Source organism: Lampetra fluviatilis, chromosome 8, assembly GCF_964198595.1.
Source record: "Lampetra fluviatilis chromosome 8, kcLamFluv1.1, whole genome shotgun sequence".
In the NCBI taxonomy this organism is placed as follows: domain Eukaryota; kingdom Metazoa; phylum Chordata; class Hyperoartia; order Petromyzontiformes; family Petromyzontidae; genus Lampetra; species Lampetra fluviatilis.
This window is the reverse complement of record NC_136282.1, coordinates 8,303,628-8,323,586: the sequence shown is the minus strand read 5'-3', so window position 1 is coordinate 8,323,586 and position 19,959 is coordinate 8,303,628. Positions and strand designations below refer to the sequence as shown.

Sequence of the window (19,959 nt, the reverse complement as noted above, 5' to 3'; positions counted from 1 at the left end):
ACGTGTCAGTTACTCCTCTCTCGAGCACGCGGTCTCATGCGCTGACATTTGCTTCACTTCTTTCGGCGAACGTGCGTCTCCCGTGACCGTGACAAGCTCTCGAGACAGCTTTTTTTTGGTCTGAGCCTGAAAATGAAATATTTGTATGCCCTTTTCATTAAAAAAAATCGGCAGCTCCAAAGTTTTGTGCGGGCTTTCAGCTGCGGCCAGCAAGAGGAGAAAAAACCCTCAGGTGCTTTTGTAAGAGGAGTGGCTGTTTTATGGAAGGATTCATAAATCAGAATTTTGGGGCGTTCTTGCATCATCTCACCACTCAATCATGAGCACAGCTCCAGCAAAGTGGCGTTTGCGTGCTAGGACCTGAAACAGTTTGCTGGTTGTCAACATTTTCACTGCACCCTTCCCATGGTTGGAAATAGCACTTAATAGCCTGGGAAAACTGAGCACCTGCGTTTTGCAGGTTATTGAAAGCTAAGCAATACAGATTGGGTTATGCAAAGACTATAAAATAAACGTTTCCAAATGCTGCGTTTTATTTAGAAAACGTCAGTGTTTGAAGATAAAGAGCAAGGTTTTGTGACCCTTTTGTTCAGCTTTTAACATTGAAAATTAAAACGTGATCAGTATAGGCCAATATGATAACGTTTGCTCTGCTAAAGGCAATGCTTTCAGGGAAAAGCGATATCAATGTGAATATTGAAATGATGACGGCATATTTAACATAAGCCTCATCAGACAGTCATCGACTTATGAACACAATTCGCTCCTGAGACCTGTTCATAAGTCGAACAGTTCATAAGTCGGAACACAATAATGCACTATTTAAATGCCCATACGGTCAGTGTTATGGAAAGCATTGTTAAACTCATAAATAAGAAGAAATATTATAATGTTGCATCTAACACAAAAAAAAGATACTGTATAGTAAATAAAACATAAAGTAGCATAAATATTTTAAAAAATCTGTTTATTTTCACTTACCTTGAGTTCTATGTTGGCTTGCTTGTTGGAAGGGATGCAATGAGTCATCACAATTGCACACACACACGAAAGCACTCACGCACAACAACCGCCATTCGCTACTAAGTGGCGGTGACGTCACCACGACGCTTGTGCCAGGCTATGTGCACCTTGAGGCTACGTGAAGTGTCGAACGCCCGCTGGCACGAGGTCACGGGCCAGACCCAGATGCCACAGGTCGACTGACTGAGACGACTGGCTGATGCACCACCTGTGCCGCCTACTGTGCCAACTTGCTGTGCTTTAGCCACCCGGCGCTCCGCTCGTTGTTTTGAGCGTCGCTCCTCCGCCCTCCGTTGTTGGAGGGCGACTGCCTCCAACTGCCCAGTAGCGTCCTTCACAAGCCTCCACAGAGGCCGATCTTGACACCGCTGGTACCAGTCATCGGCAAGTCCACTCAGCTCCACGTCCTCCTGTACCACATCACTCCATCTCTTCTCTAGCCCGTGCCGCACCTGTTTAACCCCCTCGATCCGGCCGAACCAAAGCTGTTTAGGCATGCGGTGGCTGGGCATGTAGGCTACATGACCCAGCCAACGCAGCCTTGCCTGCCGGAGGAGCTCACCGATGGGACTTTGCCCAGATCTTTCAAGGATTTGTGAGCTTCTAACTGGTTAAACCCAGGATGGATCGTAGCCAGGCCAGCCTACATATTTCTAACCGGCGAAGATGTTCCATTAGGGGTGTCCACGTTTCGCAAGCGTAGAGAAGGCAGGGAATGACCGTGGCTGAGAAAACCTGAAGCTTCGTGCGGAGCAATAGACCAGGTAGTTTCCACACAGCGTTACGCAACCGATGAAAAGATAATGCCACTCGACTGATTCGGAGTGAGACCTCTGCTGTTAAACTGGAGCCGGTCATGAGGACACTGGCAAAGTATGGGAAACTCTCCACTTTCTCCACAACTGCCCTATCACCAATTGGGATTTGTGGAGGTGGAGTTTCCGATGGTACAAAATACCCAGGCAGGTGCTTAGTTTTGGTGGGGCTGATGGTAAGGCCCCACCTCTTAGTGGCACGCTCCAGTTTCAGCAGCAGTGTCTCCAACTCCTCCTCTGAATGAGCAGAAATTGCCAAATCATTGGCATACATAACGTGGTTGACCAATGGGGAGCCATCCCTTGACCACACCCGGGCATCGATCAGCCTCCCACGTAGTTTTACTCGGGCCCGCTCACCATCATGAAGGTCCTTAATGATCGTGAGCAGAGTGTCAGGGACTCCAAAAGCACGAAGAACAACCCAGAACCGAGGCCTACTGATGGTATCATAGGCCTTGACTAGGTCAATAAAGCAGAGATGTAGGTCTTGTTGGAATTCCCTACACCTCTGTTGTAGCAGATGGACAGAAAATATAGCATCTGTGCAGGACCGCCCTTTCCTGAAACCGCATTGGGGCTCTGTAAGCCTCTCCTCAGCGTGCCTAGCAAGGCGATGTTGAATAATCCTTGCCAGAACCTTTCCCGGCACACTGAGGAGTGAGATGCCCCTGTAGTTATTACAGTCTGTGCGGTCCCCCTTCTTAAAGAGGGGTACCACCAGGGCATCTTTACAATCCTGCGGAACCCGTCCAGTGGTCCTAACTGTTATGATGTCATGTAGGGTAGTCTGTGCACAAACGCACCCTACCTCAGCATTTCGCTTGGGAGATCATCTCTGCCTGGTGCCTTTCCTGGTCTCAGACTCTGGATCGCCTTCAGTACTTCTTCAACAGATGGCACCTCAGCCAGCCACTCACAGGGGGTGACTTCTTCCTCCAATATTTTAGGCACCGCAGCCTCGGCAGGGTCCTCCCCACTTTGTGGCACGTTGTTTTCCTGGCTGAGGGATTTCCCCTCCCCCAGGACCTCACAGAAATGCTCAGCAAATCTGCAAACCTGTTCCTGGGGGTTGGAGATTGGATCACCGTTTTTTCCACTAATGATGGTAATAGTTGTGGCACTGTGGGTTACTTTTTTATGGAGTTAGATAGGGATTTGTGATCGCGGGCCACTGAGGCAGAATCCATCTCCTCATCAACCCGCAACCACCACCCATCCTTGCAGCACCTCACAGCTCTCCGAACCTTCGAGCGACGGCTGCGGTACGCCTCCTCATTCTCTGACGTGGGATGCTGTAGACGATTAGAGTGAGCCTGTCGCTTTTTCTCAACCATCCTGAACACCACCTCTGTCAGCCGGGGTCTCTGGGGAGGTCTGGACCGCGTACCCAAAGCAGCCATTGCAGCTGCATGAGTCACAGTCCTAAACCTCGCCCATTTACCCTCGACATCAGGAGGAGTGGGGGACGATGCCAACCCCAGCCGCAAGCGATGATTAAATTCTCGCTTGCAACTTTCATCACCTAACGGAGACCAGGCCACCTTAGGTTGGAATGGGGTCCTGGGTGTGTACACCCACCACCGGAGTGGAAGAATGGCAGGCACATCTTACTAGTCGATGGTCAGAGGGCAGATCAGCTCCACGGTTGGTCCTGGTGTCAAGGACATGGGCTCGCATCCGCTGGTCCGTCACTATGTAGTCCAGCAGATGTTCTTGCTTGGACCCGGCATGCATCCATGATGTTGTGTGGATGCGCTGATGCCAGAACAGCATGTTGGTAATTACAAGCCCATGGGCTGCACAAAAATCTAGCATCCTCCTACCGTTATTGAGCTGATCTGGCCCATGCCTTTCAATCATTCCAGACCAGGTGCCAGCATCATGACCAACTCGGGCATTGAAGTCACCCAACAAGATGACTCTATCCCGAGGGGCCACGTTAGCCATGCACCTGTGACAGGTCATAGAAGGCATCTGACTCATGGGCCTTGCCTGCATCCCTCCTCCACGGATGTTCGTCATCGGTGGGGGCATAAGTAACCACGACCACCACTCCTCGCCTCCGGTTGATGGGAAGGCGAGCCCAAAGTAGCCTGGGGCCTACAGCTTCCCACACCTCACTGCCATGCTGCCACGCCCCCTTCATTATTTTGTTCAGAAGAGCCACACCCTGTTGTTTAGCAGTCTCCTGCCCCGAGTAGAGGACTGTCCACCCCTCATGGTGGCAGGAGCCAGAGCCAGTCCACCGGTCCACCGGACCTGAATGCCACAGAGATCCAGGCGGTACCGGTCCACTTCCCGACAGAGGAGTGGCAGCCTCTCCTCCGCAGTAAGCATTCGAACATTCAACGTGGCCATCCGTAGTGGCTTTTTGTTGTTTCTGGAGGAGACCTGAGAGTAAAGATGCAATCTCCTGGCTCCGCCAAATGGGGTTTGGCCAGGAGACGTCATAGACGCCTGTACCCCCGGGGCCTCCGGCACAAGCTTATTAATTAGATATTTTAGTCGTGGTTTAGTGGTAATTTATTGAAGGTGGAGGGGTTACCAGCCCCTCGCACTCGTCCAGAGCCCCCATTTAGCCGCTGTGATGGTCACAGATGCCCTGAGGGGAAAGGCCAATCGGAATTGGCCCTCCCTCCACGGCACTGCCTACGACAACGTTGCCCGTCTGGCACCACGATGAGGTAGGGGGTTGTTCTGCCACACTCACGCACACATACAGACACACCAACGATCCCCTGTGTCGCCTTAACAGGCTGTTGGGGCAAGTACTGTTAGCAAGCACCCCTGTGAAGGCCGGCACGGCACATGAGGGGGTGAGTGGCCAGCACCACCCCCAACTGCCATTGTCTCCCCATTAGCGATATTTACACAATGCGCCAGGCACTCATTTGAGGCTGAGTCGACCTAGGGGAGGCCCAGGATCCAGTCAGATAATCGTCACTGGTGTTGGTCGTGAGCGGAAATTGAACTCGGGTAGCCAGGTTGGTAGTACAGCGCACTATCGCTAACTGCTACACTACCGCTCCCCCACACTCACTTTCATACAAACTTACACGCATATACACATGCTCGAGCACACACCCACAAAACCTCCCAGCGTGAGGATCGCTCCACTGAATAAAATAGTTCCGCGATTCAGTTTGCAAAATGTTTTAATATTTCATGGAAAAATGGTTTGTAAGTGTTGTGGTTTCGTAAGTCGGGTGTTCGTAAGTCGATGACTGACTATAATACAAACCAGAGCTGACCAAGAGCATGTTGGAGTGCTTTGGGGATTTTTTTTTTTATAAAACCACTTGAAGAAGCAAGTTTTTTTTTTATCCGTGTATGTTGCTCTCTATCACATGGATTGTAAAACAACATGTGGGCACTTAGAAATAAAATATAACAAAAGCTAAAACGTGTGCAAAATCAGAATGGATAGATGCATGCTTCAAATGACACTTGAGATGGATGTATGTTGAACTTCTTTCACACCGTCCGTAGCCAGCTGTGATAATCGGAGGTGCTCGCGAACAGGTTAGAGACCGGAATAGGAACCTGTGGATCAGGAAAAAAAAATCACAAATCAGAAAAATCACGTTGACTGTTGAGGAAAGTAAGTAAGTGAGTGGGCTTGGCCAGGACACACCAATAGAGACGGTGTGATCGCCGACAGATGAGACTAGTGATGGAATGGCAGCCAAACCAGGGGACACACCCGAGTTGACTATCACCATGGAGATGGAGCCATGAGATCAGTTTACATACAGGAGTGAGACGCTTTGTGTTACTGCGGGCACGAGGAATGGCGACGGAGTAGTAGGGGGCCTTTGCCCATGCACCGGCTAAACAGTGGCTAATGATTGTGATAATGATGGTGGTGATATGCTACTTCGTGCTTGTGTCCATGTGTATGAAGTGTGGTGGTTAACGCTCTGCTCTATGAACCCGACACTCCAGAGTTCGATTCCCGCTCACGGCCAACACCAGTGATGAACAGGACCCTGCGGGGTGGGCTGGTAGGAATAATACTTAGTACCGGTACAGGGATATTGACCGGGTATAGAGGAGTTAAAGAAAAAATTACTGTATTCTAGTGTAGCGTTAATTAAAAGTGTTTGTTTTGACAAGAAACGCTGTGAGATTTAAAGACTCGTAGTCTTTCATTTCCAAACGATTACATCTGAGATTAATTGACCACCACCTTCTGCACTAGGCCTCGCGAAGCCTCCCGCACTAGGCCTCGCGAAGCCTGCCGCACTAGGCCTCGCGAAGCCTTCTCTGCAGTAGACTTAGTAAAGCCTTCTGCACTAGGCCTCGCGAAGCCTCTGCAGTAGGCCTCGCGAAGCCTTCCCTGCAGTAGGCATCGCGAAGCCTTCTCTGCAGTAGGCCTCGCGATGCCTTTTCTGCAGTAGGCCTCGCAAAGCCTGCCGCACTAGGCCTCGCGAAGCCTGCCGCACTAGGCCTCGCAAAGCCTGCTGCACTAGGCCTCGCGAAGCCTTCTCTGCAGTAGACTTAGCGAAGCCTTCTGCACTAGGCCTCGCGAAGCCTCTGCAGTAGGCCTCGCGAAGCCGCACTTTTCGTGCACAAATAAGGCGATTAAATGTATCTCGTCTCTGTGTTAATAAGCCTGCCGCACTAGGCCTCGCGAAGCCTGCCGCACTAGGCCTCGCGAAGCCTGCCGCACTAGGCCTCGCGAAGCCTTCTCAGCAGTAGACTTAGCGAAGCCTTCTGCACTAGGCCTCGCGAAGCCTCTGCATTAAGCCTCGCGAAGCCGCGCTTTTCGTGCACAAATAAGGCGATTAAATGTATCTCGTCTCTGTGTTAATAAGCCTGCCGCACTAGGCCTCGCGAAGCCTGCCGCACTAGGCCTCGCGCCGTGCTTTTCGTGCACAAATAAGGCGATTAAATGTATCTCGTCTCTGTGTTAATAAATGTTTCTTGTCTCTGTGTTAAAAAAACGTGCTGCGTTTCAGTAAAATAATTTTGAAGCGAAGTTTAAAGTTTCGCCGTGAGGCGCCGGAAGCGACGGCCATCTTGTTTAGTTCACAGATCGCAGGGGGAGCGGGCGGCCATCTTGTCGGACAGACGGACAGACGGACGGACGGACGGACACATTAATCTATTGGTGATCTGGTCCACTTCGTTCCTACCAGTATTATCTTAACTCGTCCAGGGCCTCCTCTAGGGGTGTAAAATTATTGCCACTGGAGAGACAAAGGCGGTCGGGCGTGGTGCTTGCAACCCACCCCCCCGTGTACCGTGCCGGCCTTCATAGGTGCTCACGAATAGCACTTGCCCCAACAGTCTGTTAAAGGCTATACGGGGGATCTTTGTCTTTGTAGGTGCTACTGCTGGTGACCATATGGGGCAGCTATTGGTCTGGAATATCGTCCTTCTCCCCAACCTATGGCTGGTTTGTCTTTCTCCGCTTCCTCATGGGCTGTGGCATCGGTGGCCAATCCCAGGGGTGAGTGAGGCACGGTTCTGTGAACGCACTCTCGAGAAAAAATTCTGCACACAATTGTTAAAATGTCTTACTTTGTACTCGTCATGAGCGGTCATTGGCATTGCTTAATACAATGCCTCATTAAATACCATACATTTACTGCAGTCGATTATAAATCACATTTCTTAGATCGATTTTTAACCGCAAAGGGCTAAAACACCAAGAGGCTAGCATCACAACACTAAATAACTACGTAAAGGATTTTACATTCCCTTTGTGATAATATCCATTTACTGCCCATGCATTGCTGATATATCGTAAGCGGTTTTAACAGATAACAGAGATGAGCCACAATACAGAAAGAGGCTTTAACCGTGCATCTGTGGTCTTGCCCTGTGTCTGCAGGTTTGTGCTGATGTCTGAGTTCATGCCATCCACTGCCAGAGGAAAAGTTCTTCCAATGAGCCAGGTCAACCATGGCATACGTGTGCATGTTTAAGGTCCACTGCTTTACAGCTGCCTGTGCAGTTGAGAAGTTGTCATTGTTAAATATAATATTCTGATTGTACTTGAACTATTTAAATTTAAATGGAATAGTTAAGTACATTAAAACAACGTCATTATTATGTATTATCGCAAGCATAAACACAATTATAATACGTCTGCCATATGTAAAACTTCGAAACAGTAGAAAAAAATGACAAAACATTGAAAGACTGATGACCAGTGCTGTCTAAACCCTGCGTTGCACAGGGAGAGCTGCCACTGGGCACCCCCATGGTTTGACTGCAGCAGGGCACTGACAAGTGGTATAGATGAGATACGATGCAAGGTGCTTTGAGTTGCTGAAGTTTTCAAGCTCTCAATAAAAATGCAGATCTTTAAATCCTTATAAAATATGGGGTGGTGATGCTAGAATACTAAAAGCGTGTCATACACAGATATTTTCTGGGAATCTTCTGTCAAATACGGGTGTGTAAATACGTGTGAAATATTGACAGTCTGTGAGGACTCATGTGTTGTGCTGTCTTCTTAATTCATGTTTAATGCCACCTGAAAAAACACGGATCATTGGTGTGTGAGCAGCACATGCATGCTGACTTCCACGTCTTATTTTTTTCCATGTAAATATTGTTGATAGATGTGGAAGTCGGATGTTTGCAGATTGAAACTAGAGGGTTGATATTTATCCTCTTGGGTTTTTAACCAGCATCGGCTATGGGCCACATGAGTTAACACATAGACACAAACACAACTATAATAGAGGTTTTTGTAGGTTAGATTGCGTAAATATATAAATGTTTCATTAAACCCGCCACTACCTGACACAGCCAACTAGTAAGGGTTGTCACGGAAGCAGAGCATGCCAATTCGTCACTAGTATAGCACGCCGGTGTGTTGGAGAGACCAAGCCACAACATTTACAATCGGAGTGCGACGTTTTGCCAGTAATTACAACTAGCTTCATCAGGCGACAGCCAGATTTGTGGAGAGGTCCACCTGTTTCATTCCTTATATAGAGGCGTAGATGTGGTGACCAAACTTCTGTGCTCTTGAGTCAATGCACATTATGCATGCGCATTATGCGGGCCCTCTATTATGGATGATATTGGTCGCAAAAGCCTACGTGTTAAATTGACAAACGCAACTGTGTGCGTGATCAGGTGTTCTGGGTGCTGGGCTCCCTGCTGGAGGTGGTGCTGGCGTATCTTATCCTGCCCACCCTGGGCTGGGCCTGGCTCATCCGCATCTCCACCATCCCCAGCTTCGTCCTTCTCATTGCCTTTAAGGTGCTCATCGGGACGTGCTCGTTATACGGCAGCGGCGATATGGTAGCCACCTGTCCAGGTTTTCCTCGGATTGCCCTCTCTTTAGTGTAGCTGCTGTCCTCGGAATTATGTCTTCTCGGTAAATTCAAAGTACTGGTGTTATCGTTTGTCAAATAATACACCATACCAGACAATGCGTTTAATGCAGATATTCTCTCCTTTCCATGATATGTCCCCGTGTTTTGTACACCAAAGATGACAATCATGTGTGGCACATGCACACTGAGATGTGGGTAACCTTGGTATTGAAGAACATTATTTGGCGGTACTGCATTGGTTGTGCAAGCATGGCCCCATCACAGCCTTTGTATCAGCCACGTCCACTCGTGAATGTTCCATGAATAGTGACATTAGTTCACATTTTATATAAGGTCAAGGCTTTGCTGTGGAGATGTTTTCTTTTTGAAATATCACAACTATTAACTTTTAGACATCTGGTAGAGTTACTCCAAGTCTTTATTGAGGTCACATTAAATTGTATCATATATGAGTAAACAATTACATTTTATGGGTGTTTTTTACTGGCTAACCGCTGGTAAATATATATTTTTTTAATTGTCATACAAATTAATGTGATTAATATATTTTTTATGAGGTGCAGCAGCAACACAATGATTTGCACACTACGCTGTGAACGCGACCACATGGCCATGTCTAACATCGATGGGGAGTGATACTGGTAGGAACCTCCTGGTTAAACCAGCCCACAGGGGATTATTGTGTCCGTCCGTCGTGCAGGGAGGGGCTGGGTGGGGAGGGTGGGGCTGGGTGGGGTGTGGGAGGGGTGGGGCTGGGTGGGGAGGGGCTGGTCACCCCGTGGTGCCCTTATAAAACTCAACGTTTAACCCACTCACGCCGGCTTGTGCCCACCCTCACAGTCGGGCATATTTGCGGAATACACCATGCCGCCGTTCACCCTGGCCATTGACCGAGCAACCCAACGTTCCTACCAGCTCCCTCCGCAGGAATGTGTTATCTGAACCAGGTTCTGGCCTCCACCCCCACTCCTTGACCCCAACCTGAACCAAACAGCTTTGTGACCTGCGGTCAAACATCCACCATGACCGAGAGGATTGGGTAGGCGGTCATCAAGCAGTGGATGAAAAATGGGCAGTAACATTATTCTGATATCTGCTTTTTAACCATGAGCTACACATCAAACATTATTAGTGTTGTGTTTTATAGATAGGTCAGATAAACAACCTCAAATATATAACAATTCATAAGGACCCATAAGAAGTCGGGGTAACACTGTGATGTCATGGTATAAACATCGTTCTTTCATGTGTTCATTTTTAATTAATATATTTTAAAAGCACTTAAGTGTTTTTTTATGGTTGGGAGTGTGAACATGTTTGATAAAAATTGCTTTCAATTACAACCGGTTTGTTGGGTGTACGCCTGTGGTTTATTTGTATTTTTTTGTCAGTTTATCCCAGAGTCTGCACGATACCTGGTGTCTGCTGCAAAACCGGACAAGGCCCTTATGACTCTTGCAAAGATCGCAAAGATGAACAAGACCACTCTACCCCAGGGCACATTGGTGGAACCTCCAGCAGTAAGCTACAATTTAAATTTAATTACCTCCTTGCATTTTGAAAACTATCTGCCTAATCTGCCCTTTCATTACATTTTTATTCTACCAGTTGACTGAATCGTTTTTTTTCAAAGTCATTATCATGCCACAAAATGTCTCATCTTGAAAATGCCACAAGATGGTGATCATATTCACGTGCAAAAATGGATGGTTGATTGTGCAGACATGCAGCAAGCAAGGGCAGAGCGTTGTGATGGTAGTGTGTGAGTGTGATAATAGTTGTATGAGTTGATACAAGATTACTCTTTTTCATGGGGGGGTAATATTCGGTGACCTAGAAGGTGACATCATGGGGACTGGAGCACCACACCCAAAGAAGCTGACATTCATCACGATTTGTGGAGAGGTGACGTTTCGTCTGGTGAACACATTGGATAGAAGAAGAAGATGAAGACAATAATAATGACTGACTTCTCTATTTTTTTGTTGTCACTCCAGTGTCGTTTTGCCAAGGGCTGTTTGAGCTCAAATGCCTGACAAAACGTGAGACTGTTCATTTTCAAATACATATCATCTCCACAATAGGACGGGTCCAAAGAAGTGAAGTTGCGTTATTATTAGTGTCAGTTCTATCGTGATCCATGCCATGTACGCACTCTCAGGGCAGCAAGATGTCTTACTGATTATTGAGCAGAGGTCGCAACCGGGTACCCGATACCCGTACCCTATCCGATACCCGGCTACCCGTACCCAGCCGGGTACCCAGCCGGGTACGGGTACGGGTAGACCGTGAGTCACTGGTGAGTAACTGTTTGTCACTCATTTCCCAACGTCTTGTTTCTTCTCACAATTCAAGTTCCTAGAATCAACCCACCCGCGCCTGCAACATGGCTTCATCCCAGAGGTCGCAATCAGGTACCCTACCCGTACCCGGCCGGGTAGGGTACGGGTACGGGTACCCGTTTGCGACCCTGGTGCGGCTGGGTACGGGTACGGGTAAGGAATCAAAACCCGTTTGCGACCTCTGTTATTGAGTGTATGCATTTTTTTTTTATTCTTGAAAACCATTCTGACACGTTGACCTTATCATCTTTTCATCCATTACTTCTTCTCTTCTGCTCATAGTATGATCTACTTCTGCGCTGATAATATAATTATTTATCACAAGCAGAGAGTAACAGGCTTTCAGCTGCCCAGAATATGGAAAGTTCACATCAATCACTACTGATGTGAAAACACTGGGGTATGAACCTCGTCACTTTCACCTCAAAGACAAACCAGTCAAAGGTTATCAATACCACGCTTCCTCCAGTCACATTTACTAAAGTTAATCTTATCTGTAGCGAGTCAATCTGCTCAGCATGAGCATTTCATATTACTTGTCATGGAAAGGCAACATTCCAAATTGGTCAATGAAGAGTAAATACTGCTAGTTTACCAGATGTTATGTTGGATAAAAAGCTATCTTCGTTTTGATGATGACAAAGTTATTATCAATCATTGAGAATGGAATACATTTAATCATCCACGGCTGACATGAGTGGTGAATTATATCTGAACCGGTCCTACACTGGATTATGGACAAATAACCCCCATTGCTCCCCTGTCATGGGGAGGCCTTCATCCAGCAGTGCATTGACAAAAGGCTCTAAGGTATTGTAGTACCGGTGAAGACGCTGGACACCCAGGTTGAGGCACACGTATATTTATTTTCAGCTTATCGGTACAGGACAACACTAGAGGGGGTAGCGGCCCCCTCACCCGGATAACTGGGGATACCCCCTAGCTAATCTCACCTATCCCCAAGTCCTCCTCTAACGAGCTAGGGGAGGCTAACTGGCCCGACACTGGTGAGTCGGGCTACGGTCTCCGGAGTCCCAGGGTCTAACCCTGGTTCACGGAACCACGCCTCTGGCTCGCTCCTCTGCAGCCCTGACAAGGGCGGCGTCGAGGGGAGTCCAGGGCTCTAGCTAGAGGATCTTCACTCTTCCTCCTTTGTTCCCAGACTGAGCCCCGAGCTCTCTTTGTCCTCCCCCTTTATACCCCCCATCAGGATCACAACCCCCCAGGCTGCCTGATGCGGACGTCGCTGCGGGCACCCCCCCCGTGTACTCCCGTAACTCCGCCCACTGTGTTTGTTACCCATTGGATCGTATGCACTTACAGCCCTCCCGTAACAGCCCTACATCACCCCCCCCATTACAGCTCGCAGCCGTCCCGGCTGCAACAATTCCAAATAAAGGAACAATTACCCCTCGACCCCGTGTGTGCCTCATTTTTTTTCAACAAAATGCAAATAGCAGAACAACAACAAGAACAACAACCATACCCCCGAAGGGAATGTCCGGCGCACCCCCCCCCCCCCCGCATAAATACGAAATCCGTAAGCACGTATGTACAACTAGCCAGGAACTCCCCCATCACACACAGCACACCCACGACACACAACGCACCCACAACACCCACACCGCGCCCACACAACACAACACACTCAGTGTGCAAGGAGCACACCACCGACGCAGCATACAGTAACCATGACACGTGAAGGAAAATAAATAAGAAAAGTTTTTTTTTTTTTCTTTTTCTTCCTGCTGTATATTATAAGAGTCTGCGCATTTTAGCGCGCGTCCTTGCCGCAGGCCCGTCACACGGGGCAACCCCGGACGGCGGACCATCCGGTGGCGGCTGTCCCATTCGAGGTGAGGTCGCGATTGAAGTCGCGCGACTGTCGGCATCACCTGTGGGGGTTCCAGGGCGTGAGCCCGTCATTCCCGGTACACCTGTGGGTGGGACAGCCGGCAACACATCAGGCGAGAGCAGCGACGGACCCTCCGAGTCGGCCGACCCCCCACATGCTTGGCCTCGCGTGCGTGGCGTGGGCCCCCGCACCGCAACAAACGGCTTCAGCCTAGAGGGGTGTACAAACCACCGGCGCCTCCCCCATTGGATTCGAACGCACTGAGGCCTCAAAACCTCAACAACCTCGACGGGGCCCCGCCACGGGCGTACGAGTTTAGAGGAGGTCGCGAGTGGTACCTGGGGACAGTGCAGCCATGCCCTGTCCCCCGGCTTCCACTGCAGCACGTGCGCGCGAGCCAGTCTGAGGCGCTCGTTCGCCTTCTGACGCCTGTCAGAATTTAGCCTCGCCGCATCCCGCGCCTCAGTCAGTTTGTCAAGATTAAATTTAACGTGATCGTCCAATTTAGATTTGCCCAGCGGCACGGGGATCTGCAACTGTGCCCGAACAGGTGGGTCGGGTTCGCGGCCATACATAAGAAAGAAAGGTGAAAACCCCGTCGCAGCATGGGGAGCCAATCTGTATGCCGCTAGAACCCCTTGAATATGTAAGTCCCAATCAGCCTGTGAGTCCGAAACTTGCTGCGACAACATAGACGTGATGGTGCGATGCAGACGCTCGACCATCCCGTCCGTTTGCGGGTGATAGGGGGAGGTTCGAATTTTTTTCGTTCCCAGGAGATCACAGACTTGTTTTATGAGTTTCCCCGAAAAATTCCTACCCTGGTCGGTCAACAACCGCTCCGGGGCACCTTTGTCCATGACATAACCTTGGACAAAGGCGTCGACGATGGCTGCTGCCGACTGATTCGCCAGGGGCCAGGCCATAGGCCAGCGCGTAAAATATTCGACCCCAGTAAGCAAATATTTATTTCCCCTGGAGGTGGCGGGGAATGGCCCCAGAATATCCAGTGCGACCAGTTCATTTATTCTGGAGACCTGGATGGATTGCAAGGGCGGGTTCGACTCCCGTGCCGGTGGTTTGCGCTGCGCACACTGAGGGCATGCCGCCAATAGGTCAGTGACATCCTTTGTCATACCCGGCCAAAAAAAATTCAGCTGGAGCAAGGCGAGTGTTTTCTGGGTACCTAGGTGGAGGAGGCGCTCATGAGCAGCCCACACCACCTTACCTCGTAGGCCAGAAGGGACCACCAGCCGGTGACGCTGGGATTTCCCGTCCCAATGCATAAGCAAGCCCGCATGGGTTTCCCATGCGTCGGCATGACCCGTCACACGCCCCCTCTCCCCGGCGCGACGACGCAACGCGAGGAGGGAGGCATCCTCCAACTGGAGGCGCCCCCATTCATCAACGGGCAATCCAAGCAGGGAATCTCTCCCCTGTTCGGCGATATCAATGGGGACTACCGTTTCATCGTCGGCGGCCGCCGCCAGGACCGGAACCATCATGTCCCCTACTGGCTTGCAACGCCCCGACCCCAGGAGACATGCGCATTCGGAGGCGGTTGGCATCCGTGACAGAGCGTCAGCGTTGGTGTGGCGAACGCCCTTACGATAAGTGGTTTCAAAACTGAAATCCTGGAGGACCTCCAGCCATCGGGACAATTGTCCCGATGGCTGTTGAACCTTCAGGGCGTACTGCAGTGCCGCATGATCTGTGCGGACGGTGAAATGCCGACCGTACAGATATGGGCGATACTGTTGGATGAAATAGACAATTGCCAACAGTTCCCTACGGGTGACACAATATCTTTGCTCCGTTGGAGACAACACCCGACTGCCGTACGCGACCACCCGTTCCACGCCGTCAACCACCTGGGAAAGCACGCCTCCAATACCCGTGTTGCTCGCGTCGGTGTCGAGCAAAAACGGCCTCGAAAAATCTGGGTAAATCAAGGGAGGAGCCTTCACCAGCGCGTCCCGAAGGGAGCAGAAAGCAGCTTCCTCATCCTGACCCCAGTGGAACCGAACCCCTTTAGATGTTAACGCGTGTAGGGGTTTGGCAATCGTTGCAAAATTAGCGACGAAGCGTCGGTAATATGATGCGAAGCCAATAAAACTCCTGACCTCTCCCACCGAGGTGGGAGTCGGCCAGGAGCTGACACACTGCGTTTTGGCGGGATCGGTAGCAATACCCGAGCGCCCTACGATGTGCCCCAAATAACGCACCGACTCGCGTAACAAATGGCATTTTTGGGGCTTAAATTTCAAATTAGCAGCCCGCATCTTTAGGAAAACCGCCCGCAACCTCTGGAGATGTTCATCAAAAGTTTTACCAAAGACAATAACGTCATCCAAATAAATCAGGCACGATTCCCATTGCAATCCAGCCAAAACCAATTCCATCAATCGCTGGAAAGTTGCCGGCGCTGAGTGTAAGCCCATCGGCAACCGGTTGAATTGGAACAGGCCGTGCGGTGTACGGAAAGCAGTTTTAGGCTTAGAATCATCGTCCAGAGGAAGCTGCCAGAATCCCGAAAGTAAATCTAGTGTGGAGAAGAATCGCGCTCCCGCCAAAGCGTCCAGCGATTCGTCCATCCGTGGGAGCGGGTATGCGTCGGCAACCGAAATTTTATTAAGGCGCCGAAAATCAACGCAAAACCGCAACGAGCCGTCCTGCTTTTTAACCAGGACGATCGGCGCTCCCCACGGGCTGGTGGAGGGAGAAATGATGTCGGCGGCTAACATGTCATCAACAGCCGATTTGACATGGTCCTTTTCGGCGGGACTTAACCGAAACGGATTTTGGCGAATTGGCGCGCTGTCACCCGTGTCAATATGGTGACGCAGCAGGTGAGTGCAACCCAAATCATATTTATCACGACTGAAAACGTCGGAAAATTCCCTCAGTAGCGTTCTAAGCTGTTGGCGCTCTGAATTTGTCAGGTCCGTCGATCCCGCACAAAGCGCGTCGATCCACCCTTCATCGCTGTCCGAATGTGGGAGCATCCGGGAAGCAGTGCCAACGTGGTTCGCGACAGGTTCCTCGCAGGGCACTGGCGTCGCGTGAGCGAGCACCGTCCCTTGAGGAACCACCACCGTCTGCGATCCCACATTGAGGACCGCGATGAAAGGGTCCCCGTCCCCTCTTACGACGGTCTGGGCCGGAATCAAATGAGGCCCATTAACCCCGGCCCTAGACGGTCCCAGCAAAACACCCTGATCCCCTATGCCCTTAGCGAAGGGCCTACGAAGTTTCAGAGGCACTAGCATTTGAGCTCCCGGCGGCACACGAACAGTTTTAACGACGAACGCCGGTACCGTCGCGAACGCCGACCGAGCTGCCGCAGGGGATGGCAGGAACGCCATGCGCCGCCCCGATGGAAGCTCAATGCATCCTTGGTCGATCAAAATACGAATGGGCATTTTACCTAAGAAATCCGTCCCCAGCAGGCACGGAACCGCCAGCGAGGAGGAAACGAAAATCGGCCCCGACAATTTGATGTCCCCAATAGAAATTTGCGCTCGAATCTGTCCCATGATGCCGAGAGAGCCCCCGTTAGCGGCATAGAATGGGACGTTAACCGGCAGTAAAGGCCGGCTTTGTACGGGCAGAATATTGTAAATTAATTCCGAAATGATTGTCGCCGATGCCCCCGTATCGACCAAGATGCGTACTTCTACCCCGTCAATGTGTCCGACTACGGCCGACGACCCTGACGACGCGGCTACCACGCGATGGGCCAACACGGACCACTGTTTGGGCTCGATTTGAGTCCCCGCAGTGATCCGCGTTAGCCCCTCGCAACGCGACATCGGCCCCCCGTTTGTTGTGGTGCGAGAGCGTGCAACGGGTAGGTGCTTTGGCCAAACATGTGTGGTGCCGCGACTCGCCGGGTCATGTTGCTGGAGCTTGGGAGGAGGAGGCCCGGCGTCCCGTCGAGCCGTCGTCCCGCGCTGTCGAGGAGAGCGGCACCCCGAGGCGACGTGGCCCCGGACGCCGCAGTTGAAACACCGCGGGAGCCCCGGTGGAGACGACGGGCGGTTGAAACGGCTTGACCCGTCCCGGGCCGACCGTACTTCTTGCGCCTGTTTCCGTCGATGGTCGACGGCGAAGAGCTCCTCCGTCGGAAGGGTGGCTGCAGCCACCGCACGCCCTGCCGATGCCCTGCTGGCTTTCCGCCGCAGGGACAGAAGGTTGGCGTGAAGGAGGCGCGCCGCCTGAAGAGAGGTCATCTCGGCGTCCTCCTGTGCGACGACAGCGATGTCCAGGTCGTCTGCCAGGAGGAGTATTTTCTCCGTGACCATCGCGTCCACGCCATCGTCGTCCATACGGGGAAAAGCCGTCTTAGCCAGCGCTAGGAGGCTCGTCCTGTATGCCAGGGGCGACTCCTTCTCACCCCGCTTGCGCTCGTAGAACCGCTCTCTGCATTCCGCTGAAGGTCCATAGACCCCGGCCAGCAGCTGTAGTGCCTTCGGCAGAGTAGACCGCTTCTCTTTCGGCGCCGATGTGAGGGCGGCGAGCGCGTCTGCGTCGAGGAGCGCCGGCAGCGCGCAGAGGGCTTCATCGTCGGACCACCTTGCCATTTCTTGGTGGGCGATGAAGCGTCGCTGGAAGCCGCCCCAGTCGCCCTCTGCACCAACAAATTCTTTAAGCGGAGGCAGCCGTTGTTGTAGCGCAGCGTTCGCCTTGGACGTCTGTAGGCTGCTATCCCCGGGACTCGGCTGTGCGTCGGCGCGAATGGCAGATGGAATCGCCTGTCGCGGATGTGATGACGCTCCCTCCGCTGGAGATGACGCAGCTGTCCCAGCGAGAGCGGTGTCGGACCCAAGGTTGAGCCCGGCCACGCCCTCCGCAGCTGCCGTGACGATGGCGGGAAATTCAAAGCTTGAGTTTTCAGAAATGGCGGGAAGGCGCTCAGGTTGACGGCTCCCCTCGCCCCGTGGTGGACCACCAGCCCCCAGCCGCGTGATGTTTTCCAGCGTGGCGGCAGCGGCGTACAGCAGCTCCGCCAGTCTCTCGTGAGCCAGCCGTAGCGCGTCTGGCTGCGGCCCCTCTTCATGCCGATGCCCCGGTAGGAACGCGTCGGCCCCCGGCTGCGCCATGTCTTGGTGAGCCGCCTCGGGCTCAACGACTTCAGCAGTGTCCTCCTCCGGTACTCTGGCTCGAGCTGTCTGACGTGTTTCCATGTCCGTAGTACTTCTGACACCAGATGTAGTACCGGTGAAGACGCTGGACACCCAGGTTGAGGCACACGTATATTTATTTTCAGCTTATCGGTACAGGACAACACTAGAGGGGGTAGCGGCCCCCTCACCCGGATAACTGGGGATACCCCCTAGCTAATCTCACCTATCCCCAAGTCCTCCTCTAACGAGCTAGGGGAGGCTAACTGGCCCGACACTGGTGAGTCGGGCTACGGTCTCCGGAGTCCCAGGGTCTAACCCTGGTTCACGGAACCACGCCTCTGGCTCGCTCCTCTGCAGCCCTGACAAGGGCGGCGTCGAGGGGAGTCCAGGGCTCTAGCTAGAGGATCTTCACTCTTCCTCCTTTGTTCCCAGACTGAGCCCCGAGCTCTCTTTGTCCTCCCCCTTTATACCCCCCATCAGGATCACAACCCCCCAGGCTGCCTGATGCGGACGTCGCTGCGGGCACCCCCCCCGTGTACTCCCGTAACTCCGCCCACTGTGTTTGTTACCCATTGGATCGTATGCACTTACAGCCCTCCCGTAACAGCCCTACAGTATCATTATTACTGTACGGAGTAGAGACGTGGACACTGACAACAACAGCAACAAAAAGGCTCGAAGCTTTCTAAATGTGGCTGTATCGAAGAATGCTGAAAATCCCATGGACAACCAAAACCACCAATACACAAGTTCTGCAAGATATGGGCACTGACAGGCAACTGCTGAAGACCATCATTAGCAGGAAGTGTTACTACCTAGGCCACATTGCCCGAAACGACCACAAATACCAGCTATTAAAGCAAATCCTGGAAGGAAAAATCGAAGGGAAAAAACGACCAGGACGGCCAAAAACGACATTGCTCAGTAACATCAAAACATGGCTACAATTAACAACAGCACAAACTCTACACGCCGTGCTAGACCGGGACCAATATCATCGTGAAGTCGCACACGCCGTTAGGCAGCACTAAAGAAGAAGAAGATTACTGTTGAATAATTGTGTTTAAATTGTCGTATTCTTTTTGAATAAACCCAAGAATTACATTAAAATGTTTTCCTCTAAGGGGTATCACCCTGTGCACGTTATAGAGAAGTACCAACTGAACTTGCCCACTTTTAAAAATAAGTAAACAGTTTTTTGCTTGCGTGAAATTCCAAGTTTCCCGCTGATGGTGAGGCTAAAAAGATTGAACCGTGTTTTCATTGTGTCTGACTTTTCACACAGGAGAGAAGGGGGAACATATGGGACTTGCTTGATAGGCAGTACTTGAGGACTACACTGCAAACATGGCCCATATGGTACAAGCTTTTCATCTCCACCAAATGTTGCTCTTCATGATCAAATTACATTTTGCGAAAAGCATTCAAACCCTGAATTTTACCGCACGTTAAACACGGCGGCTCATAATACACGACGGTCCATAACATAAGTGT

At 51.2% G+C, this 19,959-nt stretch overlaps 1 protein-coding gene across 4 annotated transcripts in view; it reads left to right on the top strand.

The window, feature by feature from the left end:
• The window catches only part of SVOPL (SVOP like), a 68,442-nt gene that overhangs the window by 28,082 nt on the left and 20,401 nt on the right, over window positions 1–19,959 (top strand). For all 4 annotated transcript variants that reach the window (XM_078859021.1, XM_078859019.1, XM_078859018.1 and 1 more), the window contains exons 6-10: window positions 7,172–7,296; window positions 7,681–7,744; window positions 8,940–9,065; window positions 10,534–10,662; window positions 19,751–19,824. In XM_078859021.1, the coding sequence (XP_078715147.1) occupies window positions 7,172–7,296; window positions 7,681–7,744; window positions 8,940–9,065; window positions 10,534–10,662; window positions 19,751–19,824 (518 nt within the window). The remainder of the gene's footprint in view (window positions 1–7,171; window positions 7,297–7,680; window positions 7,745–8,939; window positions 9,066–10,533; window positions 10,663–19,750; window positions 19,825–19,959) is intronic.